General features: G+C 40.9%; 1 protein-coding gene across 1 annotated transcript in view; it reads right to left on the bottom strand.

Annotated features, from left to right (window-relative positions):
* Nucleotides 1-17039: 17039 nt before the first annotated feature.
* The window catches only part of LOC114157421 (glucosidase 2 subunit beta-like), a 152861-nt gene continuing 150033 nt past the window's right edge, over nucleotides 17040-19867 (bottom strand). Inside the window, exon 15 of the mRNA XM_028038366.1 lies at nucleotides 17040-18953. Coding sequence (XP_027894167.1) covers nucleotides 18816-18953 — 138 coding nt within the window. The 3' untranslated portion in view covers nucleotides 17040-18815. The remainder of the gene's footprint in view (nucleotides 18954-19867) is intronic.

Raw genomic sequence — 19867 nt, 5'->3', positions numbered from 1 at the left:
TTGGAGCTTGGCTTCCTCCAGCCTCCGTCAGATCAGCTCTGGCTTCCATCATCTGTACCCTCACCACTCTTAACAGATTACTCTCGCCATGAGGCCTTGGCATCTCTGCTCCGTAATGAGGCGGCAAAGAAAAAAGGGGCGCAGATTAGAATAACAGCCTTAACTAATCCGTAACAGCCCGATGAGGCGCCACGTTTGGGGGAAACCGTGTCATTTCTCATTCCACGGCAAAATCTCGCCTCTCACTCTCTACTGCTCAACCACCAACTCCCCTCCTCCCCCCATGTCACCACCCCACGCAAAACAGGCCTCAAGAATAGTGGCTGTGGCAATCTGCCGGAACGAGGACAACAATCGGCAAACCGTTTCTGTCTTAGTCTCAGCCCTTCCCCAACATGCAGAGGAGAGCAGAAAGAGAAATTTGGGCCTCTGATTTCTAGCTGTCAGCTCTAAACAAACCGCGGAGGACGAATGAAGCCCTCTCTGGATGAGGCACGTTCTGACATGGATGGTTATTGACAGGAACTGTTTCTCAGTGATGAGTAAACAAGGATTTCAGACAGTGGTGTTTAGGAATGGGCTCATGCTGCAGCTTGAGACTTTGGATTCCCCTGTTGGACGAAAGAGATCGGCTCATTAGATCCTAGTGGTCCAATTAGGCTTTGCAATTCATGTGAATTTCATAAGAGCAGCTCATTTAAAGAAAGGAAAGAGGGAATGTTTACCACCATAATCCACTCTGTAAGCATCTTAAATGAGCTCCGACTCTGAGCAGACAGTCGCTTTCCACTTGTTTCTAGTTGGGGTTTTTTTTTTTTTTTTTGGCTTTCCTTCATGTGGCAGAGTTTTTACCTCTAGATGGAACAACAAACTTTGTTTACTCCCAGTGGTTTTCTGAAGTAGTTTTCGAGTTAAAATGGTGACTTTTTCATTACTGAATCATGTCGGTTTTCAGTACAGTTCTGCCTGGGGATCACAATTCAGCATTAGTTTTCAGAGATTTTTAAGGCTTCTTTGAACATTTACCTGATTTTTGGTGCCTTAGATGGAAACAACTAACAAAACTGGAGGCATTTCAATCACAACCAGTTGTATGACTCATACTTTCCAAATAATATACAGATATTTTCCTACTTTTTATTATTTTTGGAACTTACACCCTACAGTTCTGGTCCCTCATCAGAGTTAGAGTTACATAATCTCATTTCTATCTGATATCTGTAGGCAACTCTTGGTTATGCTAGTGCACATAGTTTGGAAGGAGTTAGTTGATCAGAAATTCTTTTTTTTAAATAGAATTAAACCACAACTCAAACTTTCTCATCCTGACCATTTGGAGGTATTTTTTTCTCCTTTGAAATTATTTAATAAACTTATTTCAGTCAAAATATTGATGTAAAGTTTTCCTCAGTGCAACTATTTACTGTATAAATTAATACACTGCAGAATCTTCACTATACCAACATGTCGTTAGGATTCCCAAGAGAACCTCGTCTTACCAGTTACCTGAGGAAAAAAAAGTAATGTCAGGGAGTGTTGCACAGTTGGGATTATCTGCTGTAATTAGTCCCCGAAACTCATCTCTGCTCTGCACTTGAGTGAAATCCCCAGGAAATCTCGCCGGGTAGAGAGTCCCGCTGGAGTTGTGAAGCAGCTGCAGCTCCATTCGACAAGACTGTCAGTTTTCCCTTACGGAGCGGCTGTAAGTTCGGACCTCTTCCCGACACTTTCACAACTTCTCGAGGCAACGGTGGAGCTTCTGTAGCAGATAATTGTCGTGTTTACTATTTTGGTTTTATTTTCTCCTTCGCCGTGTTGTTGCTCGACTGATTTCCCCAAAGCAAGCAGAGCTGCAGTCTCCAAGATGAGGACGGGCCTGGAAGCAGACTCTCCTGGCAGACTGAAACGTCCCACTGAGTGTGTTGATGAGGCCCTGATGAACGCTCAGCATGGCTGTTTGTGTGCCGCACATCTGGATCATTATGGTGTGTTGACACATGCATGCGGTATGAGTTTTGCACGTCTACTAGATATCCATCCGTTGGAATGATGATGTTTGACTCGACTGACTTTGAGGTGTGCCTCTGTGAGGTCTATTTTTACCGTTGAGGAAGCCACATCCACAGGAAGAATAAAACTGAAAAAAAGCCTCAGATCATAGTTTATAGATGAAGCAGAGCTGAGTATTTCTGTGCTTGGCCTTTAGAATAAGGAGCTTCCGTGCACACCACTGGTGGAGTGACTCATCCTCTTTTTCTTGTTTTCTGTTCTTTATCTCAGATTCTCAACACTGTAGGGTCCCCAGCTTTGCCAACCCCCACTCTAATTTTAATTTAGCTTAAGACCCCCAAAATGAGGGTAGAGCCAAACACGTGATCAATCACTGTCCGTGTTCAGCTGCATTTACCTCTGACTGTGACGATTTAAAATTTTCTGTCATCCTCAGTGTTTTTGATGTATTTTCCAGCTGTTTTGTTCTCTTTGTCTTTATTTAGATGCCACTATTTTATATTTATTTTTGGCTTAGCTTAATCTTCTTTGCCAGTTTTAAAATCACCCTTAAACTGGACTCTCCTAATCTGTATTAAAACATGAAGATCAAGTGGTTAAAATATTAAACAGCAAAATGGAAAACCCTGTCAACACGACGACATCGGTTTTCTTTTTACTGAAGTTCTGCTCTGTAATATGGCAGAATTCAGTTCAAACTAGATGCTTAACCCGTTTAATCCCACCGGCAACAATTGTTGCCAGACATTTTTTCTAACTTCTGGAAACTCTAAGAGAATTGTTTTGACTTTTGGCAGCTAATTGAAGTTTTTAAATCAAATAATAGTGTGTCTACTCTAATCAATATCAATTTCATGCATCTAGTGTGGAAGGTCCGATGACCAGACGTCTTTACTTCCTGCCTGTGACGCTGGAGGTAAATTTCTGTCACAAACCTGTACAAGAGGAAAAATACTTTAATAAAAAAATCTAAATAAAATATTTTGTACATATGTTCTTTCAAGTGTCTTCTATTGATATATAAAGAAAAGTGTATCCCTTCATTCATCTTTTGATCATAAGAAGAGTGAATGTAAACATGGCAACAATTGTTGCCGCTAGCATAATACATAGACAGCACTCTGCTATGTGTCCATAGCTTTGCTGTTTATTCTATATGCCTTGTTGTTCCCACACAGCTTAAAACTATAAGATGTTTTAGATCTTCTAGACCTGAAGGATCCTCAAAAGGATGTCTTCTACATCATAGTCGTTCCCACAGCTGATCCCTTCTCCCTTTTCATCTCCCCAAAAGTGTAGTTGTGTAGTTTAGACTATGCAGTTTCCCACCGGCAACAATTGTTGCAGAGTATAAAAACTGTATTGTCACTAACATAACCAACATAAAATTTAATAATTCATAAATATCATATGTTAGGGAGGTCCAAGGATGGAAATGCATGCACTTATTTTGCAGGAAAAAAATTGGGATTAATTGGGTTAAGCACACTGTATAAAAAGACAAAACCATTTCGCTAAGCAAACTTTTCCTGTTACATATCTGTAAGGAGTACTACTTCAGGATTATCTGAACTGGTTCTATCTACGAAATACCACAAAAATACAATTAAACACTTTTTAAAACCTTCACCTGGTTCTTTAGAAGTTAACATGCATTTCTTTAGTATTTGGTAGAAAACTAAACCCAAGTCATACAGTATTATGAACTGTATGACTTTGATTAAATCTTTCTGGCATCCTTTCACAAGTTTGCTGGAAACTGCGTCCATCCCTGCTGACAGAACTGCTGTAACTGAATCAGATTTGCTTCCTCGCTCGCACACACTTTGTCAGCTCTTTCCAGAAAATTTTATGTACCTCGGATCTCAAAAACACAAACTCCTTTTTCCGTACCACCCTTCTGAAACAATTGTACGCATTTTGTACTGTTCCTCAGGTAACCCTGACAGCCAGCATTATAGTTGCTATGAATGTTTCTCAACAAAATCCCATGCCATCCCATGGATCTTTGCTTTCAGGACATGTGACTATAAAGCATAGCCTTTGAAGCAACTGGGAGTAGTTGAGAGATATTATCTGTAGGTCGCATAATTTAGCAAAAATAATACCAAATCTGTGTTCTTCTGACTGTGGTAATGGCCAGTTTTGGTGCTTTGCTTGATATTTTAGAACCAGTTTTAAGTGAAGCAGGTCCAGTTCAGTCTAAGTTAATGTTTTCTAGCCTCTAAAACATTGTAAAAATACCCATTTTATTGTTGAAAGAGTGATGCAGTCAAACAAGGATTTTGCTCAGGCATCATGCCATTAGCATGCTATCAGACCTAATTATTACACACCTGGGATTATTGATCAGCTTTCCTGCACCAACGTACTTGTAGAGGTCATGTTGTCTTTTGCTAAAGAAGAAATAGTGATCAAGGTTGTGTTTCAGCAAAGCAGTAACCAAAAACATACCAGTCAGGGAGCAGCATCTTGATTCCAGACCAATTATGGAGTAGCTAGCGCCACTTCTAGGAAAGTTAAATCTTTACATTTCATCAACTTAAAATGTATTACTTCATCATCCACTGGATTATTTTGTGACACTTATTAACTTTTGTTTTTGATTTAAAATCTTTCATTTTTTAATATGTGAACTTCTAGCTAACTGTTAGCTTAGCTATCAGTTTGGGTATTATTGACCTTTTATCAACAATATTCACCTGTGTTTCTTTTATTTTTGATTTGGTTATGTTGTTAATTTCTTGGCACCCAAGTTGCCCAACTTGCCTAAGAAATCAGTGAAGGTCCTTGGTCAGCAATGCTTCTTTGCTAACCAACTTTCAGTCTCACTATCCTCAATAGAGGATTTAGTGATTTTTGCATCGCTTTGTGCTTTTAATGCTTTACCGTTGATACTCTGAATCGAAACGAGTAAGCAGTTCTAAGAAAAACAACACTAAATATATCTGGTGACCCATCTACTGGAAGGTAATATATGATTTGGGAGTCTCCGTGGACCGTGGGCTGTATTTGTATCTCCACACCTCGAGTTACCTCAGCACTTCACAAGAAGCGCTTCTGATATTTCCAGCTACAGTAACACACACACACGCATACACACCCCTTTGTACCTCATTACAGCCCCTCAGAGGAGCAGAGTGATTTGCATAGCTGCTTGTCAAACCTTGTTGGCATTGACAGAGATTTGTACCCATTTCAAACCTGCCACATATGAAGGTAGACAAAGTTGTTTATTGCAGCTCCAGGGCTGAGCAATGGGCACAATGATGCTGTGCACATTGAAAAAGGCTGCACTCTGTTCTGAGCAGCAGTCACAAATCATAGGTATCAGAGAGGTAATTGAGGAGATAAAAAAAAAGTTGGCGACAGTTTGAATGCGACAAAAGTGCATTTAGATATTAAACCAAGAAAGGGTCTGTTTGAACCCGCATGCTCCAGCCTGCGGTCCCTCAGCATGAGGAGGAGCAGGGGCCTCGCTGCTGAGACTGCGGTGCCGTAAATTTTGAGTTGTTTACGGATGCTGCCATCTTGGTGCGCTCCAGGAGGGAAACTTGGAGCTGGGCCTATTACTGGCAGCTTGATGGGAGTGCAGTGAGGCGAGTTAATTAATACAACATCCCTGGACCCATAAGCTAAGCTGCAAAGCCAACCCAAGTGGGGAGACGAGAAAGACAGAAAGAAAGGGGACAGCAAGAAAGGACAAATTACAAGATGGATTTATTACAGTGGAAGGAGAGAAGCTGCACATCTGCTGACAAAACGGAATGAGATCTCTGAGAGATTCAGATACTTCTGAATTAGCGGTTTTAAAGATGCAAGCAAACCACAGCAGATTTGATTCGATAAAGCAATCAAGAATTTTAAATGACAAAACACTTTGCCAAAAAAGGCAAGCTAGACCCAGCTCATCAAATGTCATCACTCCTGTAAAGGTCTGATGTGATCTGCATCAGTATTCCCTTTACCTGCATCCTCATTACAAATGCACAAAAAACTTTGTCACAATTTTGCAATTACGTTTTTTCCACTAAATAAGATATGCAATTAAAATCAGCTTTGAATAAGCTTGTTCATGTGATAAGTCATCATCGGGCATCAGAGCGAAATGTCCATCCCTAATACTTTTGGGAAATTGCAGTCAGCAGTTTTTACAGAAGAGCTATGGACGCAACACTTTTTGAATGACAAACTCAACTTTTGATGAACTGTGCAACCTCTGGACTAGCCAGTAGTTGTCCAATGAGGGCATTTCCTACAGACATGCGCATCGCTACTGTTTACAAACTGGTTCTGATGCGAAAAAAGTGTTTCTATTGCAGTTTTGCAAAAATACACCAACTTTGATACTGTCAACAAAAACAACTCATCCTACTATGAAAGCTTTTTATCGAAAAATGAGTTTTTTCTTCCCAAGAATCAGCTTGTTTTTCCACTAAGCAAATTTATTTTCGGAATTCCAATTTTATGGCCAATCAAAACACAGCAACTGCCTACCCCCCCCCTTTCCCCCCCCCAAAAAAATCACTTTAACATGTGCAAATAGAATAATTATCCTTCCAAGAACTTTAGGTTTTACACTTTAGAAAGATGCATAGAAAGCTCTCTGCCTGCCTGGCTTTTCACTTTAGCTGGATGACCATGTGTTGGTGCAGAACATGACAGTAACATGTTCGAAGCTTGATTTGTTGCTTTATAACCAAACCCTGCTTTGAACATCTCCACTTTACCTCTGGCTAGTCTTCTGTGTTCCTTTGTCTGCTCTGACCTTTAAAAACAATGGCTTATTTGCCTCTTCACTGGGTGACTTTGGATGAAAGAAGTTAGTGGGGTTTTTTTCTGCCAAATCTTGTTTTCCTGCTAACAAGATTTAGTCAACAGTCAGATGTCGCCAGCCAGAGAATGGCTGCTGTTGCTTCCTCAGAACTTCTTCCTAGTAAGAAAAGTTGTCAGAGTCCCTTCAAACCAGAAGAACTTGCCCCGAGAAGGAAAAACTCTGCAGGGAAGTCTCCCACCCCGTCTTTAACTCTTTCTCTATCCTTTTACTTTAGCAGAAAGACGCACGATTCGAGCAAACTGAGACCAGAGTCGCCAAGCAAGTCCTGTGTTTTTCTCCCCAGCTGAATCTGGAAGCTCAGCTTTTACATTGTACTGCATGAAAATATCTTCAGCCTATGGAATGAATAGAAGCTAGAATAAAGCACCTTGTTAACAGAGGCTTGAACAATGGTTTTCATTCTAAATGACGGAGCGCAGTCATTGTGCGTACATTTATCACGTTTGCAAATCAGCCTGGTGACGGCAGCCGAAGCGCCGCAAATAGCTTGCCTGGGAGTGGACACAAAGGAGGAGAAGGCCTATAAATACCCTGAATAAACCCGTCTCATCAGGAAGTGAGTGGAAAGCATGAGTTGTGTTGATATTGGTGACAGGTGGCTGAATCCCATTTTAAGTGCTTTCGCCAGCTTTTCCTTTTACTCACTGTTTAGAATTTGCCCGATAATTACCATATTAAAATGGATGTAGGAGTCTGTGCGGTTGTGCTGGGTAAAGATAAGGCTGCGAGAGTGCGGCTGGTGGAGTAAACCCGAGGCCTATCAGTCAGTCCTGAATTGCTTTATAATTACTGAGATCCACAGACATAATTTCCTTCTAAAAATAATGCAAACTTTCATTTCCCCTGTCCTGCGTTAATTCCGTGTTTCAGGGAGTAACTTAACCTCTTCCTGTATTAGTCAACGTGGTGCCATGTTAAGCACTCTGTAGCCTACTTTCTGCACAGCGTGTGCTGCTGCCTGCCTGTTTTGGGATTGGAGAAGAATCCAGATTGTGACACATTGAGGTTGTATGATTCTGACACACTGACAGGATTAAGACTCTTTTTTAAAATTATTTTTATTTAACTTAAGTTCATACATCTTATAAGCTCGGCCTTTAATTTAGCCTATTTTAATATTTGAACAACAGGCTGAACCTGGACACATATATGAGCTATTATTGTAATTAGTGGTGTAATTATTCAAGAAACAAACCAGGAAAATTATATGTTTGAATACCTACTGAATCCAAATTATTCATGCATGCCCAGATGCACCCCCACCATTCATTATCCGAACACTCATATCCTTACAGGGTCACCGGGGGGCTGGTGCCTGCCTCCAGTGATCTACCTCCACTAATACTTGTCCCTTACAGAGAAAATATTCACCCTTAGGTAGATCAAGCCTATTATCAACCGGAAGCTCTTGGGAAAACCAGCCCCACAGTCCACAGTGATTCAGTTTCATTTAACCTTTAACTGAGAGGTTGCCAACCAAGAAAGAAGCTCCTTCTTCAATATTGATCACATCTATCTAGACTGAAATCTGCAGCTTCCCACATGAACAAGCCAAAAACAGAAATTGCTTAACACATTTGACTGACTTTTATCATGTCACTATGGCGATAAAGGAAAATCTGCAGTAACTGGTGAAAGGGCAATCAAAACTACCTTACTGAGCCAGTACAAGTTATGCAATGCTGATTATTTAGAAGTGTCATGTAGAGAAATAAATGTCTGTTGTGTTTAGCACAGGTCTTCGGATCTGTCCTTTATGTCACGATAATTGCATGGGGATGTGGTCACATGTTACATTTTGTAATGAACCAAAAAGTTCATTTATTGCACCGTGATGTGGCGCCGAGGTAACAGTTGAAGTCATCCTGTGAAGGATCATTTTATGCATATCGCTCGAACAATAAAATAACACTGAGGTGAGGTGAAAACTGATCAATAAACTGTCAAAAATGCATAATTTACATCACACATAATCTTGTTAAAATATGAAGATATCTGTAAGCACATAAATATGAATTAAATCTCTCTACTGCCGCTGGACTAGTATTTTTCTCATATAGTTGATTTGTCTTTTCTGTCTTAATAAATGAAATGATAGTGTGGGAAAGGTGCTTCTTGTATTGTTCTTGTTATCTTTGTATAATATGTTTAGATATCTGAACCATTTAAGTCTGACCACAAAAAGAAAGACAGAAAAAAAAAATCAGTAAGCAGACAGATATATTTTTCCCACTGCCTTCACTGTAAGCTACCAGGATACAGTGTCAATAATATAAATCTATGATCCACAGGTTGGGCAGCTAAGACTGAGGCGACTGTAACCCACAAAAGAATCTCTGTAGGAAAGCAAAGGACAGGAAAGAAACAAGCATTTGGCCGGCATCAGAGACTCCCCACCACCACCACCACCACCACCTTCTTAGTCTTCCTCAGGTAGCATTACTGGCCTTCGGAAAACTGCTCCCCACCCTCCACCAGCTTTGATCAAACGTGTAGACTTTGAAGACCTTATAGAGATCAATGGTGTGCGTGTGTTGGTGTGTGTGTGCGTACAGGCAGGCGGATGCTGTGGGCCTGGAACTCGATAAGCAGCTGGACGGGGTTTCACTGTTAGTCAGTTGTTGACTTTTATTTATCACGACTGCTGCTGCTGTAATTGATGACTGAATCAACAGACGCTGCAGCAGCCAGTGCTGACTTCTCTTCTTTTTTTTTAGCGGAGCAGCAGTCGTATCTCTTTTCCCCTCGCAGCACTCATCTGAAATTTAAATCCAATACTTTGAAAGGAGGGTAAAAAACAAGCTTTATTATTTAAAGAGACCAGTTTCATTAACGAAAACCCAGGGCATTGTTCAGGCAATAAATCCTGAGGCTGCAACATCAGCGCACTCACATCTCTGGTTCGTCCTTTTATAGACTTTCCCAACACATCTCTGCATGCTTCCCTGCCTCTTTTATTCCCTTAAAAGACTAAAGTGCTCATTTTCTCTCTCTCTTTTTGTGTGCGTGTGTGTGTGTGTGTGGAGTGGAAAGTATCCAGTGCAGTGCTGTATCCCTGAGTAATGGAGCAGAGAACCATCTGTCTGTCTGGCCAGCCATTCGACTGTATCCCAAGATCCTATCAGTGTGTCTCACCTGCTAATGAGAAGCTAGCAGGTCTTCTGCTGCTTGCAGGCCTTAGAATGGATGACTTCCCTGCACTGTGGAGGCTGCTGAGCACGCATGGTTCCTCCTCAATCGTCTTTCTCGTCAGCACAATCAGTTGTTGACTAATTCAAATCAGCGGAATCAACAATGGCACGTGACACAACAGTTCACATGAATTTGACATTAGTTGAACTTTCTTCTATTGTAGCTGACCAAAATTTTGAATGCAGTGATGTTTCTAATATTTCTTTATTTAAAACATTTAAGATGCAGTTTTCTTTTTTCCACACCCGAACAAATTGTAGTCTTTGGTTTAGTCAATGAATCGCTAAAGCAAATACAGTAGAAAGGGACATGATATGAAATAGTACGATATTGGCTGGCCCCAAACAGAAGGCAGTTTGAGCTTTGTTAAAAATGGCTATAATTGAATAAGTATAAGGAGTCTGCTACACAAAACCAGAGCAATGACTATTATCAGGTTGATAACCAATAATTACTTAAAAATCTCTGTGCTCATTAAGCAGCTCCTGTAGAGAGGCTGGGCTCAATATAGCCCTCCAGAATCCCCTCCCCTCGCCCACCAAGATCCCGCTGCTCTCCCTCTCGTTATATCCCACTTTTCCTCCTCTCTGCTTTTCATTCCTGCTTCCTTTTTAATCACTTTCCATCCCCTCACTCGGTCGTGCTCGGCTACGTCCCTTTCCTCTTGCTCTCCCATCCTCCCATCTTTTCAGGGGCGATGGCAGTCATTTTTCATCTGTCCTGCGATACCCTGTTTATTTATGTACAGGCCACGCTGGTCTCTTCCTCCCCCCCACTCCGTCTCCTCCACTCCCTCTCCCCAGTTTTTCTCTCCCTGGAAGATTAACCATACCCTCTCCATCTCTTCTCATCTATCATCCTAATGGGGGCTACAAGAGGGAAAAAACAACAATTTGCAGAGGGTGAAGCAGCCACAGAAGGGCATGGCGAGTGTCTGGAATGCCACCTCGGATCAATTTCCACTTTGTCCTCGGTTTAATTTACGCGCCCGTTTTCATCCTGTCAGATGTAGCAATCTTCTTTCACCTTGCATGCATGAAAACCAGAAAATGTTTTGCATTGGATTTATGGCGACATTAGAGATGCCAGCACGGAGCTGTTCTCCTACCCTAAGTGAGTGCAGAGCTATCACACTGAAAATAATCTCCAGGAACGTTCCCTGACTAATTTACAATATTTATCTGGTGAATTACGAAGAAGGATGGGGAAAAAAAAAGTATCTTCATAGACCAGTGATGTCTGACAAACGGAAAATTGGATATTTCAGATGGAATTATTTTACAAATATTTTGGGTAGTGACTTTTTATTGTTCTGTGTTTTACCTTAGTTTCTCAGATATCCTCATTGCTATTGCAAACAGGAACATGAAACAGCCTGTGTACAGAAGTGAAACTAATCTGAACAAACGACACAAGAAGCAGAAAATCATCCAGCATGCCGGATAGGTCAACATTAGACTGAATCACTTTTTTTGGATTCTGCTGCTAACTACAAGCGATGGGTGGAGAGTTATCCTGTTTCTGATTAAGATTTCAGTCAAATTTTATTTCACCTTCTAGCCCTAAAGGGCAGAGCATGGTGCAGATGAAGTTGAACTTCCACACGGACTCGGACAAAACCATCCATCCTGGCTTAGTTCGAGTGTTTCTAATGGACTAATTTAGTTGCTAATTGAACTAATTAATCCTAATTTAGTTCATTTAGACTAAACTGAACTGTCTGCAACTGGATTGAACCACTTGCCGAGTGTTCTTTCAATTGTTGGTACACGTTGCACTGTGGATAATGTTTTACCAGCCTTATCCAGCGTCTTTATGAGGTGTTTGGCTTTTGCTGTGGGGTCAATCTGCAGATTTTGAACTAAAATATGTTCATCTTTGTGATCCATCGTAAGCGGTATGATGGCTGGACATTCCCATCATGTCTATACTTGGTGTAGATGAATGCAGCACCTTCAAACGTCTGGAAATCGTTCCCAAGAATGAAACATACGTGTGCAATTCCACAGTTCTCTTTCTGATAGCTGATTTTTTTCCCCTTTACTTTCCTTTTGTGTCAATTAAGAAAACGGTGTTTTCCCGGTGCGGTCTTAAAATACATATACGTATTTTATGGTTGTACTGTTGTTTTTTTTTTCTAGCTTCATTCGCTGTGTTGTTTTCAGATTTTCTGCCACAACCTGCCAGTGACACTTGCATTAAATGTCCTTGACTGCCTCCACACCATTTTGAAATTTTTTCCTCTCTCTAAAATGTAGACCCCCGTGTAGTCGCTGGCTTCCATGGCCCTGATCACCCTCTCCACCAGCATCCTTCGCTGTAAGAAGCCAACTGCGGGAGGCTCCTGCGAACCACATGCTATCACAGCTCGGCCTTCCAGTCTCCAACCGCGGCATGCTTACACTCATCCACTCCACAGGGGAAGTGTTGAGCCTCATTCGCCGACATGGCAGCACACACACAGAAACTCCCTTTACCATACTGGCAGTGCTGCCTCGAACCCCTCCTCTCCTTTTACAGTTTCGCATTTCTCTCTTCTTGCCTGCTCCTCCCATCACTGTTTTCTCCTCAGTCTCTCTCCTCCTCTCAAAGAGCAGTTTTCCCTCGAGCGTCGTTGCGCACTGCCGTCTTTGTTGGTGTTTACTTGTCTGAGTGTCTTTCTAATCCTCCCCCATCTTTCTGTCAATATTAGTCTTTGTTCATCTGTATCTAGGATTTTTTTTTCTCTCACCCCCCCCAACACAATGTCTGTGTGCTGAATAAAGTGAAATGTGACGCATATGATGCTGAAGCATACACACTGCTGGTTTAAGCTCAATCCAAATACAGACTTCAACTGTTTGGTCCGATTAAGATTACTAAAAATCCCATTTCTTTAAGGTTTTCTGCAGAGTTGACTCTGTTTGCTTCCCTTGCTAGACAACTCTTCTTTTTTATTCCCACGTTATTATAGCTAATGCAACCAATGAATCTGGATATATTACATTTAATTTAACCATAACTGGGCAGAAATAAACCCCGTGTCAATGTAATTAACTGGGATGCATGCAATCAATATTAATATAACCAAATAAGACTGTTAGTAAGAGACATTAATTGGACTACGCAAATCAGATTAACTGGACTGAATGGGATTCTGTTTTTAGAATCATTTTTGACTGCATTTGGATTTCAAATTGATTTAAAGTAATTGGATTGAATTGAACTGCATGCTGTGGGAAGTAATTAGAGTAAACTGAACTGCCTGCACCCGGATTGAATCATAAGAGAGACGTGAAAATAAGTGACGCAGACGCTTTCAGGGTTTTAATGTTTAAGTGATTTGGTCTTTTCCAGATTCTGTAGTTATTTACACAAGCTCACCCAACAGACTCCACTGTCTTGTCATGTATTAAGCCAAAAATGGGGTGCTGTGGTGGCAGAGGGGTTAGTCCTTGACGTGGCCGTCGCAGGTTCAAATCCTGGCCTGGTGACCTTTGCCACATGCCTTCCCTCACTCTCATTACCTACTTTCCTGTCTGAGCACTTTCAAATAAAGACCTTTTAAAAAAAATAAGAGCCAAAATATCACTTAAAATGGTGCTGTAATATATTGTAAGCAATACAGCATGGGTTTTTACGGTTTGGTACGCTGTCTTGTCTGTTTCCAACATAAAAGCGGCCCATAAAACTGACCCAGGACAACGGTACGGTGTGGTTACTGTGGAGCTACTGGTTTCACACAACACAGTCCATTGATTGGGGGACAGAAAAACGTCACTGCTTATAACAACTTCCTTCATCGTCGCACTGCTTTGACACAATGGTTTGTGTTTCACCCCGCTTGCCCTGTCAGAGTCCAACTGGCATTGAAACGCTCTCCTGCAGCTAAAAACAGTTTACCAAACCGACTCATTCTGCACTGCTCAGTGGAAATGAGGCAATACTAGCAATACTTGTTTGCAAATGCCAGTCAATACCATGTCAAGCTGCATTGCGCCTGGGTATTTTCACTTGTTAAGTGTATTTCTTTAGAATATTTTGGAAAAAAAAATCCATAAAGTTGCTTGTCATTGTGGAGGGCATTGTAAAACATATGGTCACTTATTTGTGTTTCAATCAATTTTATTGTCCCTCATTTGATGACTGATTTAACAATTGTGAATATTATTTTATTACATATCACGGTAAGGACTAAAGCATACAATGTCCATGGGGAATCCTTGACTATTTAGTCAAGACAGAAACATAAACAATTTTGCATTCAGCTTTGGTGGTAGAACTTCCATTATCAGCAGCAGGATTGAAAATGTACAATTTATGATGAACATAGTGCTGTTTAGAAAAACGAACTGTTAAATGTTTTGGGACTGAAGCGTCTCCATTGTGACTAATTGGAATAAAGTGGAGACAAGAGAGGAAGTCAGATGAGTCTGTGTCTTGCCAACTCAGCGCTGAGCTTTCTCTCCCCCCGCTCCCAGGCCTGAGGCCACAACTGGCCTCCCTTTAAAAGGAGCTGGCTTATAAAACACTCTCCAAAAGAGCGAAACTGGCGCTGGGCTGTGGTGGGCGTCAGTCAGCCAGTCAGTCAGGCGAAGGCCCCGTTGTCTCCCACTCTAGAGGACAGGTACCTTGAACTAGTTTCTCCAAAGCTGACTCTGAGATTTAATGCAATCGAAAGCCTCTGGGCCCTTTTAGCAATTTGGAGTCAACACACAAATACACCCACGCTCAACTGGAACGACTTTCCATCCCTGCCCCTTCATGTGTTAATGTGCTGAATGGAGGTGTGTAAGAATCTGCTCGGGAGCGTGTGTGTTTGGTTTCCCTGCTGATAGCGTCCCACCGCTCCCTCCTTCTTTTTTTTCTTTCCCTTTTGATCCAGAGCTGCACATCACTGGACGTAAAAAAAAAAATACACACACGCTGCAGACTCACACAGGGTTAATGTGGGTTTTTAATAACTGTCCATCTAAAACAAATTTTTCCACCCACGCTGCGTGTGGGGTGAAGCACAGAACTCATTTAACACACGATGATCAGTCAGTAAAGTGAGGAGCTGTTAATGCCCTGCAGACTGTCGAATCGGTTTCTTTGTGGGTTTTAAGCAAACTCAAAAGTTCTATAAAGGAAACAGCCACATGTCATTATGTGGCAGAGCTCCCAGACAGAGGTGGTCTGGTAGATTAGAAGGATTTGCAGCTGTGTTATAAACAGCTAAATTATTAGAACACAATTGTGAACTGGAGACGTATTCAAAATGTTTCAAAAATAAAAATCTGAATCTTAGATAGAAACTGAAAATTTGCCAGTCTTGGGCAAAAACACTCGAGCTCAATCAGAGTTAATGTGGAAGCATAATCTCTGATGTTTGACTAAACAAGGATTAGTTTAGTTATGAACTTTAATTGGGACAATTTAATAGGGTTATGTTTTGAATGTAAGCAGAGGCATGGGTCCGCTAGCTCTGAGGGTTCCCAATCTAACCCTAATTTCAGCTCTAATTTTAACCCTAACTCCAAACCTCCCCCCTACCCTGGTGGTTTATAATGCCCCATGTGAGATGGCTCCATGTTGGTGCCAAGAAGATGTAAAATGACTTCAGAATTTTCAAATATTTGAGCATTGTCTACATTAATAAACATGGAAAAATGTTAGAACTTCACACCACACATTAAAGGACCTATGAGTTTCATATGAGGTGCAATGCTTGAAAACATGCGTTCATTACAAAAACATCCTAAAGTTTTGGGGAACCCAAAATTTGGGGCCCCTATAAGCTCTTTCTAAAGTCTGGCCCAAAGTGAAGAGCAGTGTTTCAGTGTTTTCATGTTTTTATCTGCTTTAGCTCAAATGCTGCTTTGTACAGAGATCCAAAAAAAATTTCCCAGTTATTTAGCTTTTTTTATTTTATTTATCCAGGGTTCATTTCAAAACTGCAAACCTATTGTAATTACAACATTTTATCCATAAATATGATTGAAAAGATTTTGCGTAACTTCCAGTTTGTTCCTTTGTTCCACTTTACATCTGATCTCTGATCCCTTCACCATCTTTTGCATTTTCTGCATAACTCAATATCATTTTTGAAAGCTTCGGGAGCAATGCGGTAAATCCAATTTGGCCGGCTCCCTGAACAAAACGGGCCATTATTATTCTGGAAAATCGAAGGTGAAGGCAAATGGTTAGGCTCGCCATCAAACAGAGCATGTGGATGAGAGCCGAGGCCAGATAAATAAAAAGCAGCAGTTCCTGAGCTGCAGGGCCTCGGGCTATTGCATTGCTAGCAGGCAAACAGCCACCCAGCTGCCCCAGCAGGCCAGGAATATATCAGGCAGACTATTGGAAACCTGACAGCTGATTTAGCTCCCCCTTAATGAGCAGAGGGCTCTGCTGCAGAAACCCCTACAATCTGTTACATAACGTCACAGACAGCAGGCCGGGGAAGAGGCAGACTGCTTGGCCTGCAAGGATGTTGGAAAATCAATAGCTGTTAAATTCAGCGTAGAATAAGAACTGAAAGTCTGCAAATATTGCAGAAGACTTTTAAGATTGCATATTAACATAGCATGAGGGTGCAGGAAACTGCAACCCCTCGTTGCTTTAATTTTCCAACTAAACTGAAGATTTTTCTTATCTTTTGAAATGGTCTTGGTAAATAGTTTTCCCGATTTTTTTGAAGGTTTTTTAAAATTCATCTTTGAACTCTGTATAGCTACCTTATGACATCATAACGTCCAACACAGTGTAGTGAGAAAAGTGGATGGACAAAAAAAAAAAAAAATGGATGAAACAAATTAAATAAATAAAATGATCAGGCATCTCAAAGTCGTGTCTTTACATAATTCTACATCTTAGCGATAGTGCAAAATTAAAAGCAAGGTTTTCCTACCCCAAGCTTTGGCATTGTGTCCTTATCTAAGTGCCATCAAAGCAGTGCAATAATGGGGGATTAGTTATTTAAAACATGAGAAGGAGTACAATGTGAAAATACTCTCAAAAACATTCACACACACTCAGGTTTAGATGCCAGATTATTCAGAATTTATTCACCACTAGTGACGAATTCTCTTCCATTTATCCAATATTTGGATGCAGAGGTGAAAGGTCCATTTGAGAAACCCAGAAGTCAATATATCCAACACCTGCTTTGCCCCATGACACGGTCAGCTCTCTGAGGAATGCTTCCCCAAAGGCGAGTGGCTACACAAACTTTTGACCATTTTTGTAGGAACCTCATGTGAACTCAGACAGTGTTGGATGAGTTTGCCTGTCTCACAGGCTTTGCTCTATCTTATGCTAAAAGTGTTTTGTTGGATTGGAGTCAGGACTATGAGCCTACCAGTCAAGTTCTTCCACATCAAGTTTTTTATGGACCTTGGTTTGTACAGTGTCATGTAACATTTCCAGAAAACGTACAAGTAAGCTACTCAAAACTCCGTGTGAAATTATTTTAAATTAGATGGAAAAAGGACAAAACTGTTTAGAAATAAAACTTTAATACAGCAGCTATGTGTAACGTAATCACTTTCTATAATATACAGTTACAAATATTTCATCTCTCAAGTGTAAGTGGAAAGTGCTGCAACACTTTACCATCTGATGGACATACTGAGAAGTTTTTGTGCGTTCCTGAATACTTTCTGACCTTCCCTGCTGGATCTCAGGCTTCAGGCCGTTTAAAATGTAAATATGTAACGGTCACAGAGGCTCAGATTGACATATTTGTTCCTCTGAAGACAAAACATTTATGTTTACTGCTAAATAAACCAGATTCATTAGCTCTTGACACAGAGGTACATTAAATTAACGTTGAATTAAACAGTTTCTTTCATTTTTAATATTAAGAGATCTGGCCTAAATCAATGTGTCATCAGTGTAACCTGAAGGGCATGGTTGCTCTGGATGTTTGGTGACCACTGTCGTCACATCTAACTGGAGTTGTCAGAAAAAAAAAAGTTCATTGCACAATGTATCGGACTCTAAAAAAACCCCCCCAGGACAGCAATGTCAACATGCCCAAGATGAGGCTTTTTGTAACAGAATTACACAAACCAAAGTTGGAGCTAAAATGATCCACTAGCCGCCTGTCCAAACATGTAACATTTACAATCCAGCCATCCCATCTGATTCAACATAAACTTTGGCATTGATACTTTAAAACTGACTAAAAGTGACTGGAAATCCTACAAATTTCAGTCGGGGAAAAGAAAAACTGAACTCTTGACATTAACAATCTGTCTGCTGATTATCGCTCTTTTTTTTGCTTTTTGGTCTTTTTGGTGATTTTTTAAATATAACTATTTTATTTATACATGTATGAGGATATATCAATATTTCTTCTTCTGATATTAGATGATGGCTATAATAAAGCGAACCCTACAATCGAGAAGAATGACAAAGCCACCATCGAAAGTAGCGCTTAGATTCGCAACAATAGTAACCTAACTGGCCCGACTTTATGAAATCATTTATTGTAATATTGCTCTGTTTTGTAATGAAACCAAGCTATTTCACAAACGTTCCCGTCTCAGAAATGTGTCAGTAATCGCTACATGGAAGCACAGAATGGATATAAAATAGCAAAGTAAGTCTATGCAAACCACAGAAAGTGTTCATGGAACATCATTACAAAAGAATACTTTCTGACCTCAGTCAAACTTGCTTGGAAGTATATACGTTCTGACAACACAGATGTCAGAGGGGACCCTCAGGACCCCGGCCTGTCACTGTGGGCAAGCCAACAAGGGCAGGGGTCCAAGTTATTCCAGGCTAAGGCGGCAAAGGGAAGGGGAGGTCACAGTTCGCTGTGCACGCCCCTCTGCTTCAGCACCGGCTGACAGGCCACCGGAGTCTCAAAGTCCATGATGTACTGGCATTTGCTGGGTTCCTTCACCGATCGCAGGGCTGTCTCCGTTCCGCATGTCATAGTGACCTAGAAAAGCACAGAGGAGGAGAATCCGAGGTGAAGTGAGGACGAGAGCTGCTGTTCCTCGAGTCGGGAGCCTTTTAATGGTTTTAACGCACAAAGTGAGCCGACTGAAGATGCTCGGCTGCCTGCTTCTGCGATTCTGCTAGGAAAAGGTGGAAACAAATAAGACTTTCAGGGCATTTCACATATTCACAGTGCATGTTGGCAGTTCCAGTGCCTGCAACCAACATGAGTGCATCTTCCTGCTGTCTCTGTACTTTGGGGACGCTGTGGGATAATGGAATATCACTGCTGTCTTCACACAAGCAAACAGATCTGGAAATGACGTGATTACAGTCGCCGTGGGTCCAACGGTTTCACCTCTTTCACAAGACAGCAAAGAAAGACTTATATTATTTTTTTTTACCGTCTGTTTAGATATTACCATGCTGGTGGTTCAGTTTTGTTCAGTTCTTGCATAAAAACGAAAACAAACCTTTTTTTCCCCTTTATGTCACCTTGAATCTAGTTCAACAGAAATGTTAAAAGTTTTTGTTGTGCCTGGTTAGACAAAATGCTTTCTTGTGTGCATAATTTATGTGAGGTCTGACTCAGACATACGAAACAATATTCAAATTAAGGTTTTTGGGGAAAAACAGACGTTTTAGTTCCACTGTTTGCTTTACTTGTCATAAACAATCGAACATAAACACTTAACAACAACAACATTGATTCAAAACATATGGTTTGACTAACAAACATCTGTGAGATGCCTAGTTGTCACTATGATTCATAAGTATTTATATGTAGGAGAGTATTAAACATTGCCCTAGGCAGCTCCATTAAGAGTAAAAATCATGATGATGATGAAATCATCATAACTTGTCAGAATTACAAGGTACAGTTTGAGATTATTCCTGATTTATTGCTCAAATATG

This window comes from Xiphophorus couchianus, chromosome 14 (genome assembly GCF_001444195.1).
Source record: "Xiphophorus couchianus chromosome 14, X_couchianus-1.0, whole genome shotgun sequence".
Taxonomy (NCBI): domain Eukaryota; kingdom Metazoa; phylum Chordata; class Actinopteri; order Cyprinodontiformes; family Poeciliidae; genus Xiphophorus; species Xiphophorus couchianus.
This window is presented reverse-complemented; position numbering and strand designations above follow the sequence as displayed.